Source organism: Rhipicephalus sanguineus, chromosome 10 (assembly GCF_013339695.2).
Source record: "Rhipicephalus sanguineus isolate Rsan-2018 chromosome 10, BIME_Rsan_1.4, whole genome shotgun sequence".
In the NCBI taxonomy this organism is placed as follows: domain Eukaryota; kingdom Metazoa; phylum Arthropoda; class Arachnida; order Ixodida; family Ixodidae; genus Rhipicephalus; species Rhipicephalus sanguineus.
The window spans coordinates 2,714,914-2,740,099 of NC_051185.1; the positions used below are offsets into that span (position 1 = coordinate 2,714,914).

At 44.1% G+C, this 25,186-nt stretch overlaps 1 protein-coding gene across 5 annotated transcripts in view; it reads left to right on the forward strand.

The window, feature by feature from the left end:
• Positions 1-25,186, forward strand: part of LOC119406250 (G/T mismatch-specific thymine DNA glycosylase) — a 138,939-nt gene that overhangs the window by 75,599 nt on the left and 38,154 nt on the right. For all 5 annotated transcript variants that reach the window (XM_037672979.2, XM_049419734.1, XM_049419733.1 and 2 more), the window contains 5 exons: positions 1,621-1,783; positions 8,084-8,153; positions 12,499-12,631; positions 17,427-17,509; positions 22,714-22,790. In XM_037672979.2, coding sequence (XP_037528907.1) covers positions 1,621-1,783; positions 8,084-8,153; positions 12,499-12,631; positions 17,427-17,509; positions 22,714-22,790 — 526 coding nt within the window. The remainder of the gene's footprint in view (positions 1-1,620; positions 1,784-8,083; positions 8,154-12,498; positions 12,632-17,426; positions 17,510-22,713; positions 22,791-25,186) is intronic.

Sequence of the window (25,186 nt, forward strand, 5' to 3'; positions counted from 1 at the left end):
TTAAACTCGGATGCAAACACGAATTTGTGAGCTTCGTAATACGTTCATCGCCAGCCTCCCGTAGTCTACTCAGACAGCGCCGCCACGCGGCAGTGGCGAACGGAGGCAGAGCACACGCTCAACGGCTCGAGGAGAGCGTTTGCCCAGGCATTGAAAAAAAATAGAGGAGGCGCTGTGCAGAGTTACTCCTTATTGGGGGCATGTTTGTGGTCATCAAATGTGTAGAGGTGATCTGGTACATTTAGAGCATGGCTGTTGATTCTGAAAGAGGTACAACAGGTCACTAGTTGGTAATGTGCACTGTCTGCAAGGTTAGAAATGTGAAAAGTGCATTGTAGATAAACAAAGTAGTACTGGAATATTAAACAATAAGACAATCAGCACAAGGGGCCAGTTGGTATCCGTGACATATTGCTCTGAAGCATTTTCGAAATTAATTGGGGTTGATGCTCTTGCAACTGCTTTTTGTTTGTGTTCAGCTACGGAGCACAAATGTAATGGCCCGAACTAGTTTAAATCGGTTCATACAGGTTTGTTATGGTTGAAAATTATGGAAACAGAAAAGAAATAACAAATAATTTTCAGCCTCATTCACAAATTCATATGAGAAAAATATTCTATTTGTGCTTTGTGACATGCACCAATATATCTCTGGCATTTTTGATGTTATGCCAAAAGTACAATACTTATGCCTCCCCTGTGCTTTCCTTGGCATTATTATCTGTTAGTTCTCATTAATATTGTGTCTAACAAAGAAAAACGAGCCCTTAAAAATTCATCTTCTTTAGTACAATACGTTGTGGCACGAAAAGTTCAGGCGTACTTAGATTCATTTTTGAATCCATAGCTCCTAATGTGTTCAAATTATTGTCAGTTGCATTTATCTATGCCTGTAAGCTGCCCTGCATGTACCTTGTGCCATGAGGAACCAGTGAAGAACTAACATACTGATGTTCGCCAAGCACAGAGGCCTGTGTGACAGGGGTGAAAATTGGGCCCTGTGGGTAAGGCATACTGCCAGGGCAAGGGAGCTCTTTGTACTTTAGTTGCACTGTGTGATCCTGTTACAAAGAATGTTCTGTACAATCTGCAACACGAGTTTACCTTGAGCATGCTCATTGAAAATTGTATAATTATAAGCTTTATGTTGTTGAGGTTGGGCTTCACACATTAGCCACGTAAGACTTCATTATAATTACTTGAAGTATCTGGACGCAGTTTAGTGTCCAGGTGCTTTGAGTTGTCGATTAATTCGTTCTTGCGCTGCCAGTTGCTAGCTAGCATTCTGGTTAGCTCGATTGCGACCACCCCAGAAAGGTTCTGGGTTCGATCGCTAGGAAGCCTTTCTTTATGAGAAATTTGTATGGATTTCCTTATAGCTTTGTGCTATGATTGGGCGGTTGTCAATTTTTCCTTTCATAATTACACCTGAGCAAGTTTCTCATTCATTGCAGGTAGCCACTGTGGTGCTTGAATGATGCCACTGTGATTTAGATTGCTCAAAGTAAACATGAAAAAGAATTGACAGAAATTTGAGCTAGTTGAAGAGCGGCATGCGGGGAAGCATTTCTTTCCCTTTCAGTTTACACTTTGTAAGATGTCCCTGTTGTTTGTGCGCAGGCTGGACAACCCGGATGATGGCCGTCGCCCTCTCAAGCAGGAGAAGATAACTGATTCGTTCAAGCAGAGAAAGCGCATTGACCGCTTTGAGGGCATGCCCGAGGAAGAAGTGGCCAAGCGGACCTTGCCAGACCATTTGGTGCCCAACCTGGACATTGTCATCGTAGGTCCTCCACTGGCTTGCACGGGGAAAGTGTGGTAGCAGTTAGTGCATCACTACAGAGGACTACTAAGATGCACTTTCAAGCAGTTGCATCACATTATTGCTCGTGGTAATTACGTACAAGTGTTGATGAAATCGAAGGGATGCTCAGTCTTCCTTCATGTAGTGGAGCCAAGGGGACATTACTTGTAGTTTTTTCACTGTAGTTTAATAATTGTGACATAAATGAAAAGGAATTAAAGTAGACAAAGAAACAACTTGCCACCATGGCTACAAGTGGGGCTACCTAATATTGGTATCCTAGTTACACAGGTGCACTGATGTCACTTATGATGAACCTCACTTAGCTGGAGTGAGAACAGTTGCCACCAACTGCAGTTGACACCCGTTACACAGGAAAAGCTGCCCTCGGTTTTGGGCTGTGAAGCAGGTCACACGATACTCAGCTTCGTGAATAGATTCAGCTTCTTTTCGTAAGAATACTGGCAAATAAAAGCTTAGTTTCCCTAAAATAATTCCTTCCTGTAAAAACAACTGCAGTCTCTCAGCATATCGCTTCAAGCACTTTGGCAATATTTGGCCTAAGTTAAGGCTGGTCTCACAACTATGGGTGAAGTCACCGTGCAGTCGGTGCGAAAGCCACGACAGTCCATTGCTGGATACGTTTAGTGTACACCTTTCCAAGGAAGGCTTCCTGGCTGTCCCCTCTGGGCTGTGGTCAATATGTGTGACCCCCCAGAAATGCACTGCCGTCAGCATGCCTTTGTACTCGGTGCCATAAAGGAGGTGCTTTGTTTTGCCCGACTGTTTCGTGCAGCTCTGTTGCTGAGACATACCGGTTGAACAGCGCAGAAAACGGGACACACAGGACAAAACGCTGACTGGTTTCTCTATTGGAAAGACAGAGAATGTATAGGCAGGTGAAAAGTGAACAATGGCACAAGTACTATCGAATGACTCGGCCGGTCGGCATAACTATAAATTTTGATAAGGGTTTACGTGGCGCAAGGAAAAGCAGATTTCACAGAATGGTGATCGCAAGCAAAAAAACAGCAAGGACGACCATGACTTGGTGGTCAATACCAAGCTAGTTAAAAGGCCCCTCAGCAGGCCACATAGCAAATTTTAGTTAGACGCTGGAAGCTGTGGTGTGCCGAATGAAGAGCAGTATGCCGCAAGAATTTTTCAAATTGGTTCATTACGAGCTGAGAGAAACAATCATTTGTAGCGGCGCGAAACCATGATGCGAGGAGGCGAGTTTAAAACCTTTGCCACTCGCCCCGTGTAGCCTTCGCAAGCCAAATCCCTTCCCTGCCCTCTTCATTTAACACATACGCATGAACACGTCATGCGCCAGCCCGAGCACGCGAGCGGCGTTGCACGGCCACTACCTTTTTTTTAATGTAGCGGCCGTGGGCATTGTGTCGGCGTTCTCTGTGGCGTACTGCCCGTTTCTGCGGGACGGGCATGAAAGTTGCGACATTTGTACGGGCATGAGAGTGGCGGTATCATGAGCCAGTGCCGCATTAATGTTTACTTGGACGCGGTAAAATAAATGAGCATAATGAGTGCTCGAACGCGCCAGAACATTACTTTCGTTTCCAGGGCTGGCGTCTGCTCGATGCGCTAACCGCGGGGGCACGAACGCATTCGAAACGGAGGCGCATTAGCCCCGCATCTCGCTGCAATTTACGGGAAAAAAATGAAAAAGACACACACATTCTCTTTGTGTGTCTCATTACTTCTCTCAAGTTTTATTAATCTATTCAAGCAACAAATTACACAAACTACACATGTCGTGTCAAATAATTATCGCAGTGTCATGTGCTACTGTTGGCGACAGAGCACAGTCGTCTACGTAGAGGAGCGACGTCACAGCACTACCATCTCACGCCATTTTCTCACGTACGTCATCCCCTCATTCTCTGGGCGTGCGCCCGCATGAGGAAGGGCAAGCAGCATTCAGCTTGAAATCTGACCCATTTCCGCGGTGCGTAGCATTGCAAATTTTGGCAGACGTGATCGTGAACGCCCAGTGTATGCATTGCGCTCGTTAGCTCAAAATTGTCAAACCTGGTGAGGGGCCCTTTAAAACAGCTTAAACCAGACATTCAAGGCCAACAAAAACTAAGAATCAAAGTCTAACAAAAAAGGTTTGTAAGCAAGTGTCAACAAGGCTAAAAAACTGCTACCAGGAACAATGAAACAAAAGCGTGATCACAAATGAGGTTTCTCTGTCAAAGAGTGCTAGCACAAGCTGCTCTCCTTTTGGGAATTATGTGCGTTTCACATGCACATTGATCCCAATATTCTCGAAAACTTGCACATTGTCAAGCAAAGGGGAGCAGCCGCATGATGTGCACTATAATCTGCATTTCCTTGCAAACCCTTGTTGAAATTGATAGTCACTCGATAGCATTTGTGCCATTTTTCATGGGTCATTGTTTGCCCTTTCCAGTGAAGAAACCAGTTGACAGTCAGTGGTGTGCCCTGTGTGCTCTTTGTCCCATTTTTTGTGCTGTTCTGCCACAATTTTCATGAACCAACCAGCCCACTTAAGAGCCCTTTAGGGAAGACGTTTTGGCCTCCATTGGAGCCACGCTCGGCAACCGTGTTCCACACCAACCACAGTTAGTGGGATAACTGCAGCTAGGCTTTTAATCTAACTGGATGTAAGTATGGTTTGCAGGAACTGAGGCAAGCGTGCCCGTGTAACTAGGGTATAGGGCACCCATGAATACACTCAGACAAATACCCAATAAAGCGGATGGGAAAACGACTTCTGTCGTAGCTCAGTTGGCAGAGCATCGGACACATAATTTGAAGGTTGTGGGTTTGGCCCCACCGATGGCAATTAGTTTTTTTTGTCCGCTTGAATTCAGTACTGTTGTATGCCATAATTACTGCAGTACAGCTACAAACTACAAATACCCTTCCTGCACTTTGTTAGGTTGTGTCCCTCCATCCTCTTCTTTCCTTTGCAACGGGCATGCAGGCTGGTGCATGCAAGGCAGTAGTGTAAGTGCGCGCCAGGATTTATGGCAGTTACGTGGCAAAAAATTGCGATTAATTGATTTTCAAAATAAAATGACCACTTGTATGGGTGATGTTTTCATAGCAACGATTAGGCTTACTTTCGAAGGCTTGTTGCTACCATGAAATGCAGCAAGAACATTGGCCATACTGTCATAGGAGAGGTGCTCTTTTCAACTCTGTGGCTTATGTCAGGCAGTGGGTCCCATCGACTTCCAATCTGTTTAATCATGCTGATTTCTCAAGAGCCCTTCTCGTTAACTTGTGGTTGGATGCCCTGATGAGCCATAGCTTTCACTGCGCTGCATGTAGCTGACGAAGCAGAGTGCACTTGCAAGTTTTACAAATGATGAGTTGGAACTTCCTATTGTCCAAGAATGGCAATGCAGAATTTTTTGTTGGGCTAGTTTGTAGGGGTGTGCGAATATTCGAAATTTCGAATATTTTTCGTATAGTGACTGCTATTCGATTCGATTCGCACTGGAATTTTACTATTCGAACTATTCGAACTTCCCAAAAACAAATACAGTCAACGTCCAATTGAAAGTGACCCCATGAGATTTTCAATATGCTTCAGCTCATTACACCCCGGTGTTGCGGCAAAGCTACCTTTCAAGCTCCGTTACGGTCGAACTTTGCCAAGACACAGTCAACGTCCGATTGGAAGTGGTCCCTAAATTTTCAATATGCTTCACCTCATCACACTCCGGTATTGCGGCAAAGCTGCCTTTCAAGCTGTGCTACGGTTCCTAATGTATTAACTCAAGAAAACGCTGGTTCCAACATGGAGATGAGAGATTTGGCAGAGGTGGGGGCTCAATTAATGCCGTTTTGGACAAGAAATTTGGGCAGGAAGTCCGAAAAATCGGACGCCGAAGCTTTTTAGCATCCAAAATTTCAGATGTTCTGAAATATCGACGTCTACGAGGCAGATTTGGAACTCCGGACTTGAAGGGAGCACACTCTTGTCCGCCACATCAGTTGGGCTTCCACAGAAGTTGAAAGAAGAGGAGAGGCTGAGGAAATGGCATCTTTGCCTATCACGTGTGAAGTGTTGTCGGCAACACTTTGGTTGCACCAAATTATGTACATAAATAGAATTTGGCCTCTACATTGCCTGATTCTTGATAAGACAACTATGAAACACCACCCCGCCAGTGCTTTATCAACCTAGCGAAAAGAAACACTTTCATGTTGCTGTCTCATAAGAATATGCTTAGGAATCCTCTCTAACTTTTTTTCTGCAATTTCGCTTCGAAGTATTCGAAAAATATTCTAGAAATATTCGAAAAATATTTGATTTGATTTGCACTCACATTTCAATATTCGAATTCACTTCGCACCCAAAATTTTGCTATTCGCACAGCTCTACTAGTTTGTGCATGTTAACGGAAGGAATAAGGTGCTAACGAGACAAACACAACAAGTGACATGGACAGGCGCTTAATGATGACGACTTTTTTTTTTAAGGTTTGCTGATGCAATCTAGGCCCTTCCTTTTAATTGTCAGTAATTGTCGGTAAGCACCTGTTCCGTGTCACTTCTTGGGTTTGTCTCGTCACCACCTTATTCCTCCCGTTAATGGAAACGCACTTTCAGAGGCTTTTGACCTGCATATGCAAGTGTGAATCATATATTGTGGCAGAACAGCGCAGAAAACCAACGATGGGCTGTGTGCTCATCAACCTGTTTTCTGTGCTGTTCTGTCATAATGTCCGTGAACCAACTAGTCCACCAAGGAACCCTTGTCATGTGTGTAGTCCAGCGATGCTTTGTTGTGAGTCACATTCATGCATTGTTGCTGATGACCATCCAGCTTGAGCAAAACTGTTGCCACAGCTTCATAAGTGTGCAGACTGAGGCACCGGCAAAAGTGTGAGATTCAGTAAATCATCGTTAGTCACGCTTGTGCCCAGCAGCACAAACACATTGGTGAGCAGAGATCCAAGGGTTAAATGTCTTAGTGCATTACTGCAGAATTTGTGGTGCCACAATTCGTCTTAAGCATGCAGTCTGACAAAATAGTAATGTTTGAGAAGTGTCTAACACATGAGGTGCATCTCACAACAAGCAGTGAAACTGCGACCGCATCTACCCGGTGAGAAATGGTCACCGGGAAAATAAAAAAATTCTAGGCAGCTTCGCACTAGGGGTGCCAAGTCTTCTTTGTTTCTCTTGGCTGTTATCTTTTCTTACTTTTTCTCTCTGTTTTTCATATGTCTTTTTGCTTCTGTTTATTTCTTTCTCTCTCTCTCGCTTGCTTCCTCTTTCATTCTATATTTTGCTCTTTCTCTCTTTTCTATTTCTCTCTTCCTCGTTCTTTATGTGCTGTGCTTTACTCTCCCCTTCCTACTCTCCCCTCACCGTCACTTCTCTTTCCCACCCCCTTGCTATACTTGCTATACTGTACTCTGCAATACTGTACAGTGCTGTGCTCTGCTAGCGTGCCTGGATCGCCGAGTGGTTAAGACGCTCGCCTTCGGATCGTGGGTACGCAGGTTCAAATCCTTCCTCACCAAAAATTTTTCTGTTCCTCTTTCTTTTCTATCTCTCTGTGTTCTCGCTCTCTCGCCCGTCAGAGTTGTTGCATCCCACGCCGGAAAAATCGGTGCACGTGCTCTGGGAACGAAGCAGAAGAAGAGGACAAAGAGAGTGCGCGTGTCGGTTCATGATGATGATCGTTTCTGTTCACGGACCAATGCTCGGCACAAACAGCTCCGCTGTTACTGATAAAAAAGGATACGTGTCAACGTTGTGACGACACTCCTTCGGCAGAAGGAGTCTGTGCAATTTTACGCATGGACTATAAAGGCGCTCTGCATGTTTCTTCGTCACAACACGATGTGCTTCCTAAGGCTAGCTCTCTCTCTCAGCTTTATTGTGCTGCGTATTGCTGCAGAGAACCACTTTGCTGGGGTTGTACGAGCCATGCCAAAGCTATAATCTTTGTTTGCCTATGATAGTGGCCCGTGTATTTCGAGCCTGAGATTTAAATACTTTTATACGGAAGTAGAACATGACTGACTTCAGTATAATTAGATCTTTAATTACGCTCTAATAATGATTAATTCCCAAAAGATGCTTAAATCAGTGCATTACCACCTGCTCTTTTTTGCAATAGGATGTCCAGTGTCTTGGAATAACGTTGCATAGAACATTTACAGACAGTCCTTCATACTTTGTGCCTGAAAGGGTTATACCGTGTGCACGTGGTTTAGCTTGCACAATTTCTATTAGGGTGGCCATCATGAGTTTGTGTGTTTGCAGATTGGCATCAACCCTGGCCTCTTTGCTGCTTTTAAAGGCCACCACTATGCTGGTCCTGGGAACCATTTCTGTGAGTGCAAAATGTGGCTGTCAGTTGCATCTACCTGCAAAGGGCACAGCGCCTTGACTTCAAGGAGAAAGAAATAGAAGCTCAGAGTATTACTAAGCCATGCATCGTGTTAAAGGATTAATTTAGATGGACTGCCTTTACGCGGGTTTGAAAGGAACACTTAAAATGCAGTGAGTATATAAAGCAGATTTCTTATTTGTCTGTCATGAAAATTGCTGAAAATGAGAAAACTATGAAGAGTTCAACTCCTTCTCGCTTACGATCACCCACAGAAGAAGGGCAAACAACAAGAAAATCGGAGGGCGTTACCTTGCAATGTACGCGGGGCTTCTTTTGGCGAAGCGCGCGACACCGTTGAGAGGTGCTTTTCTACTGGTTGTTGCCACGGCGACGGCCTCTGTGTTTACGAGCGGAGTGCTCGCTGCTTGATCACTGCGCGACTGTAAGCACATGAATCGCCGCTGTTCGAAAGGTGACGCGTGTATGGGAGGCAGAGTGCAAGCCTCTTTAGTTTTGTACGGAGGATGGTATTGCATGGACCGGGCAAGCCAGTGATTAGATAGGGGCGTACCGATTGGGTTGTCGGCACGTCGTGTCATCCTTTGCCGGGACGGTAATAAATCGACAGCAATGTAAACCCTAGTGCTTTATCATCAAAACGCTTGCTACTTATCAGATGACGCGCGAGTGCCGCTTTACCGACTTTACTTCGGAGACGATCTGCCGACGCTTGCTCTCGCGCCGCGCCGCTGAGACCCGAGCTTCGCGCGCGTGCGTTCTTGGTCCCGTTTCGATAAAACAGGTGTCTAATGTCCCACTAGCGGAAGAGCGTGCTCGTTCACTTAGAAAAGTTAATAATGTGAGAAAACGCATCTGCGCTATAGTTCGGTGTGGAGTCACCGTCAGCTTCTGACTGCAGAGAAGGCGTCGCCTCTGCGGCGCGGGTGCGGTTTATCGTACAAGGAAATGAATCTTTAGGTGTGAGTAGTTGACAGGGGTGATCGCAAAGCTTCACCAAACTAATACACTACTATTTAGACCGCCTGACGACATGTTCCATGGCCGCAAAAGTAGCGATACAGTCCAACATGTCCATATGTTTACATGCAAGCCTCGTGCACAAGCAGGGGCATAGCCAGAATTTTTTTCGGGGTGGGGGGTGGGGTTCAACCATACTTTATGTATGTTCATGCGTGTGTTTGTATGTGTTGGTGTATATATACGCAAGCGAAATTGAAAATTTTTGGGGGAGGGGGTGTTGAACTTCCCCCCTTGGCTACGCCTCTGGGCACTAGCGTTCCAGGGGGCTGCACAAAAGCGTCTGCTGTAAATGATAGAGGGTAACAAACATCCTAAATCAGGCCAAATTAAGAAGTAGAGGCCCAAAAGATTGCCTTCTGGCAAGGACACCAATTATTACTGCCCTGGCTCACTTTAGCATAGGGTCAACTGCAACCAAAACTTTGTTGTCCATTTTCTCAAAAGAGTGTTTTGTGCCTGCCACTTCGCTTGTGGAAAGCATAGCACAACTATGGCTAGATCGATTTTTATGCTGTTTGTTTTATTGTTATCCATATACTGTGCTATACTTCGACACACTCTTGATTTTTGGTTAAGGTTTTTATTCTTTTCTTATTTCATACTTACTGCATGGCACGATTAGATGAGACAAAAGCATTTGCATGTAATGTTCCGCAGAAAATTATTAGGGCTGTAAAAAAATAATGTAAAAGTGTCATTAAGTACAACAAGAATGTGAGCAAGGATACAAAGTAGTTCCAACCTCCTAGCATGTTTCATCACTGTGCCAGGCTTTCCACAAGCAAGGAACTTGTGAATTTCTATAAAATAAATATTAGTAAAAATATCTTTATGAAAACTTGAATTTGCCTTTTTAAGATGATTTTTAGTGTTTGCACCAAAATTCGTCAACCTGGACTAAGAAACTCAAAAGTAGCAAACGATCCCCGCGTCCCCCTTAAAGCAGACAAAATGGATGTATTATTTGAAATGCTCTGAAATACATTTATAAAATCTTTGTGGACATTTCCCTTAAGCTGTGACTTATGTGTATCTAATTTGTCTGCTTTAGATGTTTGAACAAATGCAGCTTACCGAACTGCAGCCTTTGGTGCAGAATTAAGAATTGGTAAACTTAGTACTTAGCAATCAGACCTTCAATCAAACCTGTGCTATGTGGTAAGCATGCCTCATTCAAGTATGTCTGCATTTTACACATATTGAAATAGGCAACATCTGCCTCTTAGCGTGGCATGCCAAACTTCCTTCTTATGCCGCCTGCAGTTCATTCACCTGCCAACAAAAGCGCCATTGTGCTGGAACCTGTTTCTGTTTGCCAACGAGGTAATTGTTATCTGCAATTTCCTTGTTTCTGTGCAAAGTGCCCAGTGTAGTGGCACGTGTCTTCTATCATCAGTTACGTGCAGTGGTCCCGATTAGCATTTCAGCAAAACATTCCACCAGGAAAGCAATAGGGCTGCCTCAACTGTCATATACTGAAGAAACTTGGAACATCTTGGCATTGCCTCATTCATGCACACATTCACACCTGCATACACGCAAGAACACACCCCACAAACAGTACTCACTACCAACTGCTTATTGTGCGTAACAGAACCCATATGTGAAGATGTGCAACTGCAAAGACCACCAATAATGCACATGTATACACATACGTAACAACCGCCACCAGGGTTGCCAGGTCGAAGAGACTAAAAATAGCCAAAATGTAGCCAACTTGAGCCAAGTGCAGTAAAAGTAACCACACGTGTAAAAACCACTTCCACATATTTATTTAAATGACTAAATGCAAGAGCCTCTCAGCGAAAACGTAAATATATGGGCTGCATGAACAATTCAAAATCATAATTCCTGAGATTCCAGCATAAATTGTTGACTTTAGCAATCATTTCATGCATAATGATGTAGTGTTCGCGCTGTTGAAAAAAATTGCTCTCTCCACGCGCCTTGCATGACTTTTCTTGAAATTACTAGAAGTTGCGACAATAAAAATGAGTCTACAGCATGGTGAGTATGCTCCAAATCTCACTTACTGCATTGAAGCATAAATTAAAGCCACTTTCGCAAAAATTTCTTCACTGATGATGAATCCAGAGTCGCCGTCTGTACTTAAGCTGAAGAAATGATACAAGCAGTTCGTTGGATGCACTAGAAGGACAGTTTATGGTTGGGCGAGTTGGTACGACACTCTAAAGAGAACACTAAAAAAACCAGGGCACGAGAGGTAAAGGCGGTGACACAACTGTTGTTAATGGGCGCTTGTATTGCCGCCTCTTGTGTCCTGGTTTTATCAATGCTCACTTGAAATGTCCGATGTCAATGCTTTAGATTCCTGTCCACTTGCAATAGTGATTTAAAGCTGCATTCAGCAATGAATATTTGCAAAATGAGGCCCCACGCAACATGCAACAGTTCTCGCTGAGGTATCGAAAAGCTTTTTTGTGTGCGCGAGGCCTGCTCGACTGGCAGGTTATGGATGTGTAGTTTTTTATATTTATGTTATGATTGACCATCGACCCTTACACCTGCTTAGGCCATTGCACCATCCTTTTCATAAAGTTCATTATCTGAATAATCAAAGTGACAAATTCAATTTTCGGAGCACGCTTTGACTGCCATGTTTTAGCACCATATACTCGAACACCAGCGGCTGCGACGTCGCCAGATATGGATCACTTGGCTCAAATCAAAGGGACAGGAAAGGAGCCAAGACGATATTTCTGCTGCCATCGGCCTTAAAAAGTAGCCGCATTGGCACAAAGTAGCAACCCTGCCAGCCACCACCTGACATAACGAGGCAAAGAAAAAAGAAAAATTCAGCTAGGAGCACTTTTAATTTCTTGCATCAGGAGAAGATGTTTCCATCGGAAACAAAGTCACAGAAGGTTCACTGACGCATTGATCCTTATTCTTTTCAGTAAAGTAAGCTTCTAGTGTTACTCGTACTTAAAATGTCATGCTTCTTCCAAGAACCTGCAAAAAAGTGTACGTCGGGCAAACCAAAATGTGCTTTAATGACCAGCTAAGGGAGCATGCGCAAAAAAAAGAGGATCTTGTGGCAGCATGTGGATGCGGTTAGTCTTGCTCTTTGCTTTTGTTACTCTGTGTTATGCATCTTTTTCTTGCTGTGTTATTAAGAAGAAATTGATAACTGACCAGCCTCTGATGGCGCTTAGTTTCTCCTTGATTAGACTCGTCACTGAATGACTGCTTTCATGAGAGCAGAGCTCAAGGGCTTGTTGGCACCACGTCCTACACTGGATTTGCTTGATGCCTGTCTTCAGGAGGGCATTCTTTTGTGCAGGGCGCTGCCTGTTCTTGGCCGGCCTCATTCCTGAACCTATGACGGCTGTAGATGACTTCAAACTCATCCACTATGGAATTGGCTTCACCAACATTGTCGCCCGCACGACACGAAGCAGTGCCGATTTATCCAGGTTAGATGAAACACAGCACATTTTAAACCCAGTACAACAGTTTATGAAAACTCTTGTCATACTCATCAGAAAATTCAAGTTTAATGTTTGACGGAAGCCCAGAAAATTATTATCAGAAAATTATGCTCGCCTAGGACAAAACGAACAATTGAAACAATGAACGTACTTCATTGTTTCGATTGTACAACTGTTTGATAGTTTTTTGCCCCCTACAATAATGCCCATTTGGGCGATGTAGGCTACATTAATAAATAAGTAAATAAATAAAATGATATCTTTTATGCTTCAGTGCAATAACATAACAAGAGCAGCACATTACGTCTTAAACCTTGCATCTGGTGAATTGCGTGGGCAGGGCTAAAAGCAAATGCAAAGACGTGCTTTTCTGCCATGATTACTGAACCGAGTCAGTTGTTCTTATGCAACTGCCGATGATGTTTCCTCCTTACTTTCAAAGTTCCTGGTCTTGCAAACACGGGACACTACCCCTGGCTCATGAAACTTGTACAAGATATTGATTCACTTTTCTTGTCAGCTCTGCAAAGTGATTCACCTCAAGGAAGGGTTTTTTTCCCTCTAGATTTAATAAGTGGCAACTGAAAAGTTGACATTTGTGTCACCATCGCAGGTTCAGTGCTCAGAATAAGTTGTTTTCTTTTTAACTCAACTGTGCAACTGAATTGGCTCCCATACATTCTTAGTGGTTAAATATTTTGATCCTGAAATTGGGCTTTGCTTGTTAATGTGAACTAAACTAGCCTGTATGTTCCTGCATGACCCTGCTAGTCTTTTTCAACCGAGACAGGAAGTACCAGTTTGCAGCCCACCTTCAGCAGATTCCAAAGTGAAAATGGAATAATCGATGCTCTTTTACACAGTTCTAATTCAAGTTTTTATTCCAAAAGAAAGTAATCAGGCCTGCACACATACAAAACCACATTGGCAGCATGTAGCAGCCGTCGTCACAAGATGGTGGCAGACCGAGTTTTTACATAGAAATGTCATTGATTACAGGCTCATTGAGAAGATAACTTATGTTAAAGCTCAGCGGGTGGAGCTTATGATGCTGAGGAGGTTACTAGCTACCCAACATGTAAATGTATGGTACAAGTCAAGGGTGGAAAATATTGCTGCCTGTGTGCGCAGTGATGACGGTGCGTGCAGACACTAGTAGCAGAGAGGGCCTGGCAGCTGGCTCACTGGACACATGCAGCTGTCATAGGCCACGGCTGTCAGTTGATGGGCAGCCGGAAGATGAGCTGTGACTAAGAAGGGGTAGTTTTCGACAGTGGATGGGCATTGGAAGTGTTTGGTGAAGATGCAAATGCAGGCATCAGAGGAGCTACGCTATTCATCGTTGTTGCAGACAGTTGCCTATAGTGTAGACACGAGTGTCATGCTAGTCGTGGCCCACTCAGCAATACGGTCAACGGAACCAGGAAAGTACTGCAACTGTCGGAGCACACGCTGGCAACACTGTGCTGTTGTTGCCAAATTTAGTCCAGCATATCATTAGGGCAGCAGCAGCTCAGCTGTGCAGCTTTGCTTGCCGCAGTAGATCGTCACAAATCGACCCATTTCTTCATCATTTCGATTAAAGATGAATGGTGCATGTAGTACTGTGCATGGGAATTGTTCATGAAAGTATGATCAGGCACCTTCGTTTTTGCTCCTCACCAATATTTTTTGTCTTCGTTTGCAAACTATTGAAAGGGTGTGGTAAGTTACTCAATAACGTGCAAAACTAAACAGCATTATTTGTGTTTTCTGCATTTTATGCTGAAAACACGAGTTCAGTAATCCCATACATTCATAAGCATTCACATCGGCTCAAGAAGATAACAAAAGGCATAAATGTTTTTTTTTTTTTCTGCTCATGGTAAAGTTGGGAGAGCTTGTGCTGCAATACATCGGAAGAAGACAGGCCAGTCACCGAAGAATCACCACACTTGTTTTGTAACATATTCCCACTAACCTGTGGCAAAAGATATACCGGACAGACTGGGGAGGCTATGCCAGCACAACAATATATTAAAGGGCACTCCTACTTCCCACTTCTCATCTCATTGTCGCTCATGTGGTTGTGAACCTTTGTTTTAGAGCATGCATGTCAGGCCCATGGATCAATCATGGAAGCTTCTATAAAAAAATGTGATCTTTGCATGGCTGCTCCATCCATTGATCTTCATGACTGCGAAATCAGCTGCCTCGAAAAATGCGAGAAATATCAGTAATGTGAGGGTGTGGTCAGACTACTTTTATTTATTCCCTGCTGTGTAATAAACCCGACTGTCATCAGTGCAGCACCTGTTCTGCGTTGTTCTTCGTCTTGTGTTGCTTTTTGTGCTGCTTTTACGATGAAGACCATGCAAAATTTGCACCAAATGGCCATTTCTTTTGTTTGTTTGTTTGTTTGTTTGTTTGTTTGTTTGTTTGTTTGTCTTTTTCATATGAAAGCTGCATATGCCCCAAGCTACATAATATGCAAAATCATTCAGTCAGTCAAAGAACGTTATCAAGGTACTGAGGGGCTGATTCCCTCAAGGGGGAGGGTCGAAGACCACCACAACGGTTCACAGTGTGTGAACAATATTTTTGTCAGCGTGTCAGCCAAGACGTGGCATGGACCATCCATGAAGAAAAGAGATCACGGCAGCGCAGAGAAGAGGGTCGTGGTGCTTTCCAAGTTCCAGAAACTTTACTGTGTGCACCAGTGGCCAATGATGAAGAGTACAACGATATGGGCAGTAGTGCCGAGCCAATCCTATGCGGCGTGCATGCTCAGATGTTTGTGCTCGCAACTGTAATGATGAGGCCAGATTTTTAGGTGCCAAAAATAGGCAGGAAAAACAATGTTTTAGGCCTCCAATATCGTTAATATAGGCACAATAAATTTTTACATAAATGCAAATAAGTTAAAAGGAAGACGTGCTCGACCTCTAATACGACAGGAAAACGAAAAAATCGTATTGTTTATTGTGGTATACAGGCACCAACAGTTGAACGTAGCCGTGCAACTGTCCTTTGTCCGTCACACCTTGCAGAACATGGCGTCTCCGCTTATTCTGTAGCATGGTGAGTAGTCATGTGTCCACTGTCGAATCAACACACTCCTGTGTGCCTTTCTTTTCGGCATGACTGAGAGGATAGAGCAGGAGCAGACATCCAGATTGCTAAAAGACCAGAAGGAAGGGATTCTTCCTATTGGCCGGGTCGAATCACATAGAACCAGTTTCTCCCCTGGCGGTGAACACCTTAAAAAGTAAATCACAAACGGAGCAAAAGCAGCGTGCACATCACATTTTCTTTCTTCTTTTGCTCTTCTCCCCTGAGGACTCTCCGCAATTTCGCATTCGCCAACCGCTTGCGCCATGTCAGCACGGTGGCGAATGCTTGCCGGCACATCCCATTTCACTGCTGCCAGCGGTTGTTTCCGGGAGTTGGTTGAACTAGCGGACTAGCTTGAACCCCATAGAGTTCCGAACAGTCACTATTGTGCAGTAACATGAATAATGGGCTCAAACTGCACGGCGAAGCGAGACTTGAGGCTAATTGTGTTCATATAGGTGCCAGTTTTGAAAATAGGCATTTATAGGCACTTATAGGCATTTAGGAACGAACGCCAAAAACGGGCATTTATAGGCACTGTAAAAACACTATAAAAGCCCTCCTTAGCCTCTAATTCATGCTCATATAAAAAAGTGGCGCGATAGGAGTGCAAGTAACAATATAGGCATTTGCCTAAAATCTACTAGTGACAATGGCCCATGTGACATGCTTCGTGTTTATTGAAAGAGGCAAGCAAAGCAGCAGGGTTGCGGCAACCAGCCCATCTAGGATTGTTTCACCGTGCCTTTCAGTGTCATGTGAGAGCGCACAATCTTGGCAATTGAGAAAACATAAAAATTTTGGTTTGTTCTTGCTCATGCATGCATGGCAACACAAGCATGTTTTTGTCTCATTGGGCCAGCAGGCTGCTCAAGTTAAAACTTGGTTGTTTCTCACATTGTGCGGTTCAAAGATCTGAGACGCTGCTAAGCGTGCACGAAGAAAGCTTCAAGTTATGTGACAGCACTTTGCTGTTGAACATTTTACGAGTACACCATTGCAGGTACTGCAGCGGCATGTTGACCTTGCACTCAGTGCTCACACTCGATGGTGCGTATCTATTTGTGATGATCTGCCATCAACAGCTCATGTCTGCTGTCACGTTACATGAAGGTCGAAGGAAGGCACTGTTTTTGAATCAATTCCCACCAACTTGTCTCTTCTACTAAGCTTTATTTCTACCACTCCTTCCCGCATTCTTTCACTTCACATTCTCTAGCATATAAAGCTGCAATATAGCTGCATTTCTTTTTTTTTTTTCTTCACTTGATGTTTAATTTTTGTTTCAAGTCGCAAATTTCATGAAAAAATTCTGCTTCCTGTTCTCTAGAATTTGGCTTTTCCTCTTAACCACAACTATCAAATTGGTTCAGCAGTTGTGCAATAAAAGCAATTCAGCATTTCACATGTACTTTGCATAAGAGTTGGCCGCAAGATAAAACTCACTGTGCAGCAGTGCAGTTATCAAACAAGTGCATAGCATATTTCTAAAGTTAGATCTGCTAGTTTTTCATTTATTTATTTATTTTTGCAGCATTTCTGCATTGCTCTGATTATATTCCAAGGAACTTTTTTTTTTGGACTCTTCAGTGTACTGTAGTTAACAATGGGAAGTGCAAATTTGAAAACTGCAACATCTGATACTGATAAACTATATGTATGCATGCACTGTTTTCTTTTTTGGCAGGAAAGAAATCAAGGAAGGTGCAGAGATACTCCTGGACAAGCTAAAAATATTTCAGCCTCGCATAGCAGTATTCAATGGGAAAGGTGAGCTGCCATTGCCGAAGGACACCTTCTCCTTGTGCCCTCGTTTTCTTCATGGGCTGTGTGTGACCTGGAGAACGCATTTTTAAACATGGCTTTGCACACATTTTGAGCTGCAGCCATGGCTCTTCTTTGTTGACTTAGTTAATGAACAAGGTTTATGCTGATCTCAGAATAAAGCTGCAAACGGGAGTGGGCAGTGTCTCTCCCAGCATCTCAAATGCTGTGCGTTATAGAAACACACAATTTGGTACATAATTTGTAAAATTCAGTATACTATGCAATTAAAATTTCACAATGCGCGACATATATTTAATGGCATGCTAACATCATATCAAAAAGAACAGATGTACCAACATCGGAACAAAAAAGAATGATGAAAGGACAGATGCAGTGGCAAGAATTACTTAAATTTTTCCAGCTGCAATAAAAAATCAGTTTCATGCAAAAGACAAAAAAACAATATGACATGTTTACTAGCAAAAAAGACGTGGACGAGAAGAAGGAATACAGGACAATGCTAGCGTTGTCCTGGATTCCTTTTTCTCGTCCACGTCTTTTTCGCTAGTAAACATGTCATATTATTCAAGATACCATTTAGCCCAACTTTCTGTCTTAAATGTGACAAAAAAACACTGATAATGATAGAGCTCTAAAAAAAGGTTCGTAATTTTATCAGCCTTAACGACTAGCATTCTTATTAAATTAATGAGCATGGTGACTGCACAGACATACACAAAAAGTAGCGCAGGTCCTGCTTAGGCTACGTGGGCAAGTCAGCTGACAAAAAAAAATGGGCCCTTCCATTTGATACAGTGTCAGATTTTACGTGATGCCAATGCAAAAGCCAACTACCGTGCCCGCTTGATCATCTGCTCAAGTTGCACTTGATCAAGCTTGCCGCACCGTGCAATCTGGTGGTGCATTTGTTCTTTCTTTAACAGCTGATTTGTGACTATGTTCGGCAGAATTGTTTTGAACAGCATGCATCCGATTTGCAGCACAAAAGCAGTGGCCAACTCAGCCACTACACTGAGTTGGTCGCATTTGATGCATTGTAACTTGTTAGGAACTCAAATAATGAAACGTTTCGTTGCGCATGGTAGACATCTTTGACTTTAAACATAGAGATATTCAAAAAACTTAAAATGGCCCTTTCTTTTATGAACAATTTTCAACCAGCATTCCAACCGCAACCACGAACATTTCAGCACAATCTTGAAGCATAATGGTGCATTGGAGAGCCACAAAAATTATCTCAAAAGTGCGAATACCAAAGGTATTATCTACTATGTTTTATTGTTCTCAGTTTAACTCATCTACAGCGGTTCCTGAATGACAAGTATTCTGGGCCATTTGCTATGTTTGTGATTTTTTTCCCTGAAAATTCCTTCCACAGTAGAAGGAAATAAAACATTCGTAAGATGCACTTGTTCTTTGTTGGAAATAAATATTGTGGTCAAGAAGTGTACTTTTTTTTTGCTAGGTACACTCAAAATTCAGAAATTGTGAAATTAGCACAAAAAATGTGTGTTGCGACCAAAATATACATATTTATTTAGGCAAACAAAACTTTTTTTCATGAAACTAACTCCAGAATTGTTGTTCTGGATCCAGAATCTGTGCCTAAAGTAAATTTATCCAAAATCGGAAATGCTTACCAGGACTTGGTATTCGATCTTATCTGGACACTCTCAAAGCATAATACAAGTGCATTTTGGACAAGCAGGGCAATTCCAGTAACCATCTCCTGTGTTCTCTGCTTTTTTTTTTATTTGAGTCATGGCCAATTTTTATAAAATGGCATCTATTGCATTTTTCAGTGAAAACCTGGAAAAGTCCGGGATGTATGCCTATAGTCGGTGACAGCCTAAGAATAAACATAAGGTCCTCCCACGAGGCTGCATTGCTCATATTTTGCATGCCTCCACGCTAAAACAATGTAGTTCCTAAACAGTGGCAACAATTTTCATGCACACAAACATTATTTTGCAATACTGCATTGATATTCACATAAAGAAAGCAAAGCTAGGTTAAAAAAATTATACCATCTCCCGCTAAAGGGGACCATGAGGCGATGCGAAGCCAGAGCACTTGCACGATCGCGTTCCGTTGGCGTTTGTTGGGCATGCTACCGACCTCGCGTCGTGGAACGCGAAGAGGAACACTACGCGCGTCATGTCTTCCCTCTAGCCTGGCCGTTAATTCTCACAGCGCGTGCGGGGAACGCGGTCGACAGGCGCGCGAGAGAGAGGCAGCGTAGGAGAGGAGAGAGAGGGGTAGGGGACGCGCATGCGCTGGCCCTCATCGCGGCGCTGCGCAGGAGAGAGTTTCGGCATGTCGAGCCCGCATTTCAGAGAAGCCAACCGAGGGAAGCGCTGGACTGAACGCGCGCAGCGCTCTACCACTTGAAGGAGAGGAGACTAGAGGAGGAGAGTAGCGTATGCACCGTGAGAGCAGAAGCGAGAACGCAGGAGAAGCGCAAGCAGGTGCTGGTAGACAAGTGGAGAGAGTGACGCGCAGCTGTTGGAGAGAGGGAAGGAGGAGAGTCGTGCATGCGTAGTATGAGTGCAGACTAGCACGCCGCGGGACACACCCCCGAGCAAGAAATGCTTCGCATCTAAAAATTGTGAAGGCACGGAGTTCAGCGTCAGCTTAACAATATATCTATTCATTAAACTGCACCCCCCGCCGCGGTCATCTCGGAGTAAACGAAGTAGTAATGTACATTGCAAAGGTGATGTTTCTGCGCCCTGCCTATGTAGGTATTAAAACAAAGAATGCCAGATTTAATGTAAAATTTAAAATAAAGGAATCGTTTTTTTACCATTTCATAAATCAAAACAGCGACATTAATCACATTTAATAAGGTCATTTGTATTTCGTTTTGCGAAACTTTCATCACCAGTTTCCTTCACTGTCTGCTGTAACTATGGCAACTATGACTCAAAGCAAAGTATGGCGAAGTGGTCTGAGATTGCCTTTGTGAATTGCGACTCTTGTGTTGCCGTGAATACCGCATTTGCGTCTCTAGTCACTGTGATTGTCATCGTGTTTGAGGTAAACGTCAAGGCTTCATTTGATGTCTTGTTTCAACGAAATAAATGCGTGTAGCATACATGGTGTTTAACCGTGGGGGTCATTGCATGTGTTGCCGTGACGTTCACGCCAAGGAGATGCACGTGGCTAAAGTGGCGTTGACTAAAAGCTTTACGTGGGATTGCTTCTCGCTTCGACAACTTTCTTCGACGCGCTTTGTCGCTTCGATGCGCTTTTATAGCATTGTCCTCCGAGCAGGTAGAGAGAGAGAGAAAAAAATAAATAAAATGTAAAAACGACAAAATGAGTCGCCAAAAAACCCCACGTATACGCTTGGACATACTAAAAACACGTACCTCCTTGAGGAAAGAAAAAGGAAAACATATAATTGTACAGATAATCCCGGTGGACACAATCGGTAAGTACATTCTTTTTGCCTATTGTCAAGCCCCGCCTATCCGGCTCCCCCCTCCTCATTTGTTCGTGAAGCACAGTGAGGAGGGTGAGGTTTCTCAAGAACGGAAAAGCGCTAAAAAAGGGTCTACGGATTATAAGCTTCACCGGAGTCTACTGTAGTTTAATATAAACAAATTATCACTGCGTAATACATGTACACAATACACGAAAAATGCAAAAATGCGCACGTTAGACAACAGCAAGAATTCCAAATATGGTATCGTGAAGTATGATGCAACGCCATTAAAAACAACAAGTGTTTTTTTTTTTTTTTTCACTTAATAGTAGTTTCAGCAGCATCACTTCAGTTACGATCTCGATCCATGCAATCGAAAGTTCCTGTGTCACAGCGATATTATGTAGTGCGCATCATATCGCAGTTTGTAGACAACGATTACCTCGCCCAGCGTTTTTTACCGCAAGGCGTTCGTGCATCGAGTGTGGGACTTACGCGATGGGCACTTCAACCTAGCACATCATTCTGGGCTGGTGGAACTGAATCCCGCTAAGACGACGCAACTGCGCCAATAGCCACACGTCACATAATGACATGCACCAGACAACCACAATTATGTTCTTATAATGCACACACCACTGCATATTCTCCACACCTGGTTTGTTTACTTTCGCATTGTGTTGCGCTAATGGGCTATGTTGGTCGCTTCCTTTCTCTCACGCTTCGTCCGCACACACGTCACTCATATGGCGCACAGCACGGCGCATTCACAATAGATCACCAATATTCCCATGTTGCGAGCTCCAAGTAACACACACACACGCACATGTGGCAACGCTAATGTCATGGCTTTTGCGGGTGGTAAATCGTACACAGACGCGCACATTACGACTTCACTTTCACCTCACTGCACACGAATGAACGCGGCGACAATCGCCGATGTGGTGACCCTCAAGCGATATGCTTGGTGTAGCCGAGCGACGGAGGGAACACACGCCGTGTTGCAACTTGACACGGCCAAAATGACGGAACGCGCTAAAGCGTTGTAAAACACTCCGAGCTGCTGCCGCTTCGGTGCACTTCAAACGCGGCACAGTCACAAGCTTCTACAGCATCGGATGACGACCAGCGAGGATGATGCTGGGTAAGTGCGGATAACAGTAGGGAAGAGCTTCTTCTGGAAGAAACAAACCACGCAGGAAATTCGAATTGACGCATCTCGGTCTCGGTGCAGCGGCACCTCGCCTCTTGTCTCAACAGCACCATGTTGCATTTTTCGTTGGTTCTTCCTAACCGTTACGTCATTGTAAAGAGCGGCCGTAGTTGGACGCGTAATATACGAATGGACAGCGGTACAGTTTACTTTTTATTCTTAGCTCGTCACCGACTATAGGCACACTGTTGATACATGCGGCAGCAGTCATTGTTTAGCACTGTTCCATTCATGTACTTTTTGTCTTCACTTATGGGAGTTTTGCCGAGGCAAGCTGCAAAATGCTGCATGAAGGAATTGTCGAAGCCTTCCAGACTCGAACAGAGGGCTGCACAACAAGTGGCCAGACTCGATTACGTCGAGGTCATGCTTCCCTACGCATGCTCGCTGGGGAGTGTCCGAGTGGAGAAGAGATGCCACTCCAGTGGAAATATGTTTACTCAAAAAAGTATCCTCTATTTTCTTAAATACCTGCTGTGTCATCAAGAAAACAGGCTTGCTTGCATGCCAGTAAGTAATGTCGATGTGTCTGATTGCTTTCAGGCATCTATGAAATTTTTTCTGGGAACAAGAACTTTGTGTTTGGGCGACAGCCAGAGCCAATCGAAGGGACCAATGTGGTACGTCCATTCTTATGGCAGCTCACGTTCTTGTTGAGCTCACGTCGTTTGAGGCAGGGGCGAGGTCGACCTTTGCTGTGAGGTTTCCTTGGGTGTCGGTTCTTTTCAGATGCACAGTACCAGCATGCAGCAGCCACTGTGCCATGCTTCTACAAGGAAGGGGAATTTTTTTCCAAGGGGATCATTTCTTTGTGAGACGCAAGCAAATGAATCCAACAGGCAATTAAGCATGGGGAACGTTACTTGTTTTTAACTGCAGTGTAGTAATTATGACATAAATTGAAAGGACAAAAAGGTGCCCTTTCCCTAAGTGGGATCCGAACCCGCAACCTTCAAGTTATGTATTCGATGCTCTATCAGTTGACGCTTCCCCATTTATGGACATGTCTGTGTAATTCTTGGCAGCTAGTGTTAGCCAGTGCCATTCACAGTTAAAGCATCGAGTGTGGTTTTCACCAGAGGACATCACGGGGCAGGTGATCTTTGCACGAGGTGGCAGCTGACCCCCTCACGTGCTAACCTAAGGGAGGGGAATTCTTTCGAAAGGGATCATTTGTTTGTGAGACACGAGCAAATGAATCCAACAGGGAATGCATGGGAGCACTTGATAAGGCACTAATTAGGTAGCATGCTAGGGACCTCGTGCAGAGATCACTTGCCACGTGATGTGGCGCTAAGAGTGCTCCACATTCACCGCCTTGGCTCACACGGCTTGCATGCACAGAAATACCCGACAAAGTGGATGGGGAAGCGCAATTCGAAGGTTGTGGATTTCAGATTCCACCGACGGAAAGGGTGGTTTTTTGTCCACTTTAATTCTTTTCAGTTTATTTTGTAATTATTACAGTACAGTTAAAACAACAAATAATATCCCCTATGCTTTCCTGGACTTAAGTCTATTGGATTCGTTTGCTTAAGCTCCTACCCAGTACTTTCCAACAGGTATCTGAGCTGCTTTGAAATATGACTCAGCCTAATCAATCATTATTAAAAACTGTTGGCTGAGAAAGGCCAATGATGCAGTGTCTTATTGCATAGAGTTTCCTATAAATACACTAGAGGGAACTCTGACACTAGGGTCAATGGGAGCTTCAGCCAGCATGGGAATGATAGGTAGTACTAGGATTTGTCTAAACATTGTTCTTTCGGCTCCGTTTGGCTCCGTGTGGCCTGGAGCCGTTTTGCTGCAAGACCAAGTTCAGCAAGTGTTCAGCAGTTTTAGGCCCGTATTCACAAACCAACCTTAGCTTAATGCTATAAGGCGGCCTTTCATAAGGAAGGGAAAAGTGTAAGGATAAGAAAAGGTCAGAGTGCGTTTCATAAACTCGCCTTATTCGGTTTTAAGGCAGCCTTACGGAAGGCGGCCTTTTCGTCATAAGGAACGAGCATGCGAGCGAGGCTATGAACTCTTACTGGCTCATTGTTTGTTTATTAGCAAGAAAAAAAGCTGTATGCTCTTCAAAACAATAAGAAAAATGCAGGAACGCATACCCGTGCAAGTTTCAGTGAGAACGCACCTCGTTTGCTCCTTTTCTTTGTTAACGTTTTAGTGTTGTCATAGCAACCGGTGGCACATGCAGAGGCAGATGCGCTGGTCCACGAATCGCTGGTTTCTACGAGGGCACCGACAGGCGCGTGGAGCGGTTTTTGTCCGTCTGCCTGCGTGTGTGTCTGTTTGCATGGATCATACATACGCTTGTTATTGAGTGCGACAGAAAGGCGAAAATTGAATTTCACTGAAGATCCAGCACTGCTCATCAACTTGAAAGCGTCGCATTGCGATAGTGAAAAATTGTGATAGTATGCGGTGTTAGTGAAGGGCACCATGAGAAAGTGGGAGCAGCTCAAAGCAGCAAGAGCGCTGTGCGGCTGCGCACCGAGCAGCGGCTACGTGAGTGCAGAAATGGGTAAAAAATATCCCATCCTGCAATGAAACATGTCGGCTTCCGTGCTGTACCCTGACTTATTTTTTCACATGTTTAATAATGCGAGGCAGCGTGGAAGTCACCATTCACAATTTGAAAAGTGCCTGCGCCGTAGCAACAGAGCGCCACCAGCAGCTGAAGGAGCGGTGGCACGGGACAACTGACGCTGTTATCCAGCGGCAAGCTCGGGGACACGAAGTGCTCGCTTTGAGAAGCGGAATCTGCTCAGCAGCACATCGTCGCTGAACTGTTCCATGGAATTTTGATGGTTGCCGAACACTTGCAGCGTTAATTGCACATATAGACACCGATTGCTTACGTCACCTTTTCTTTAATGACATTGTAAAGCTTCTTGCGTAATCAGCCATAGCGCGCCGCATAAGTGGTGCCTTAAGGTACCTGCCAGGCTACCTTATCGAACGCCACCTTTTCACGGCAATAAGGTTAAGGAAAGGTTGGATTGCGGCATAA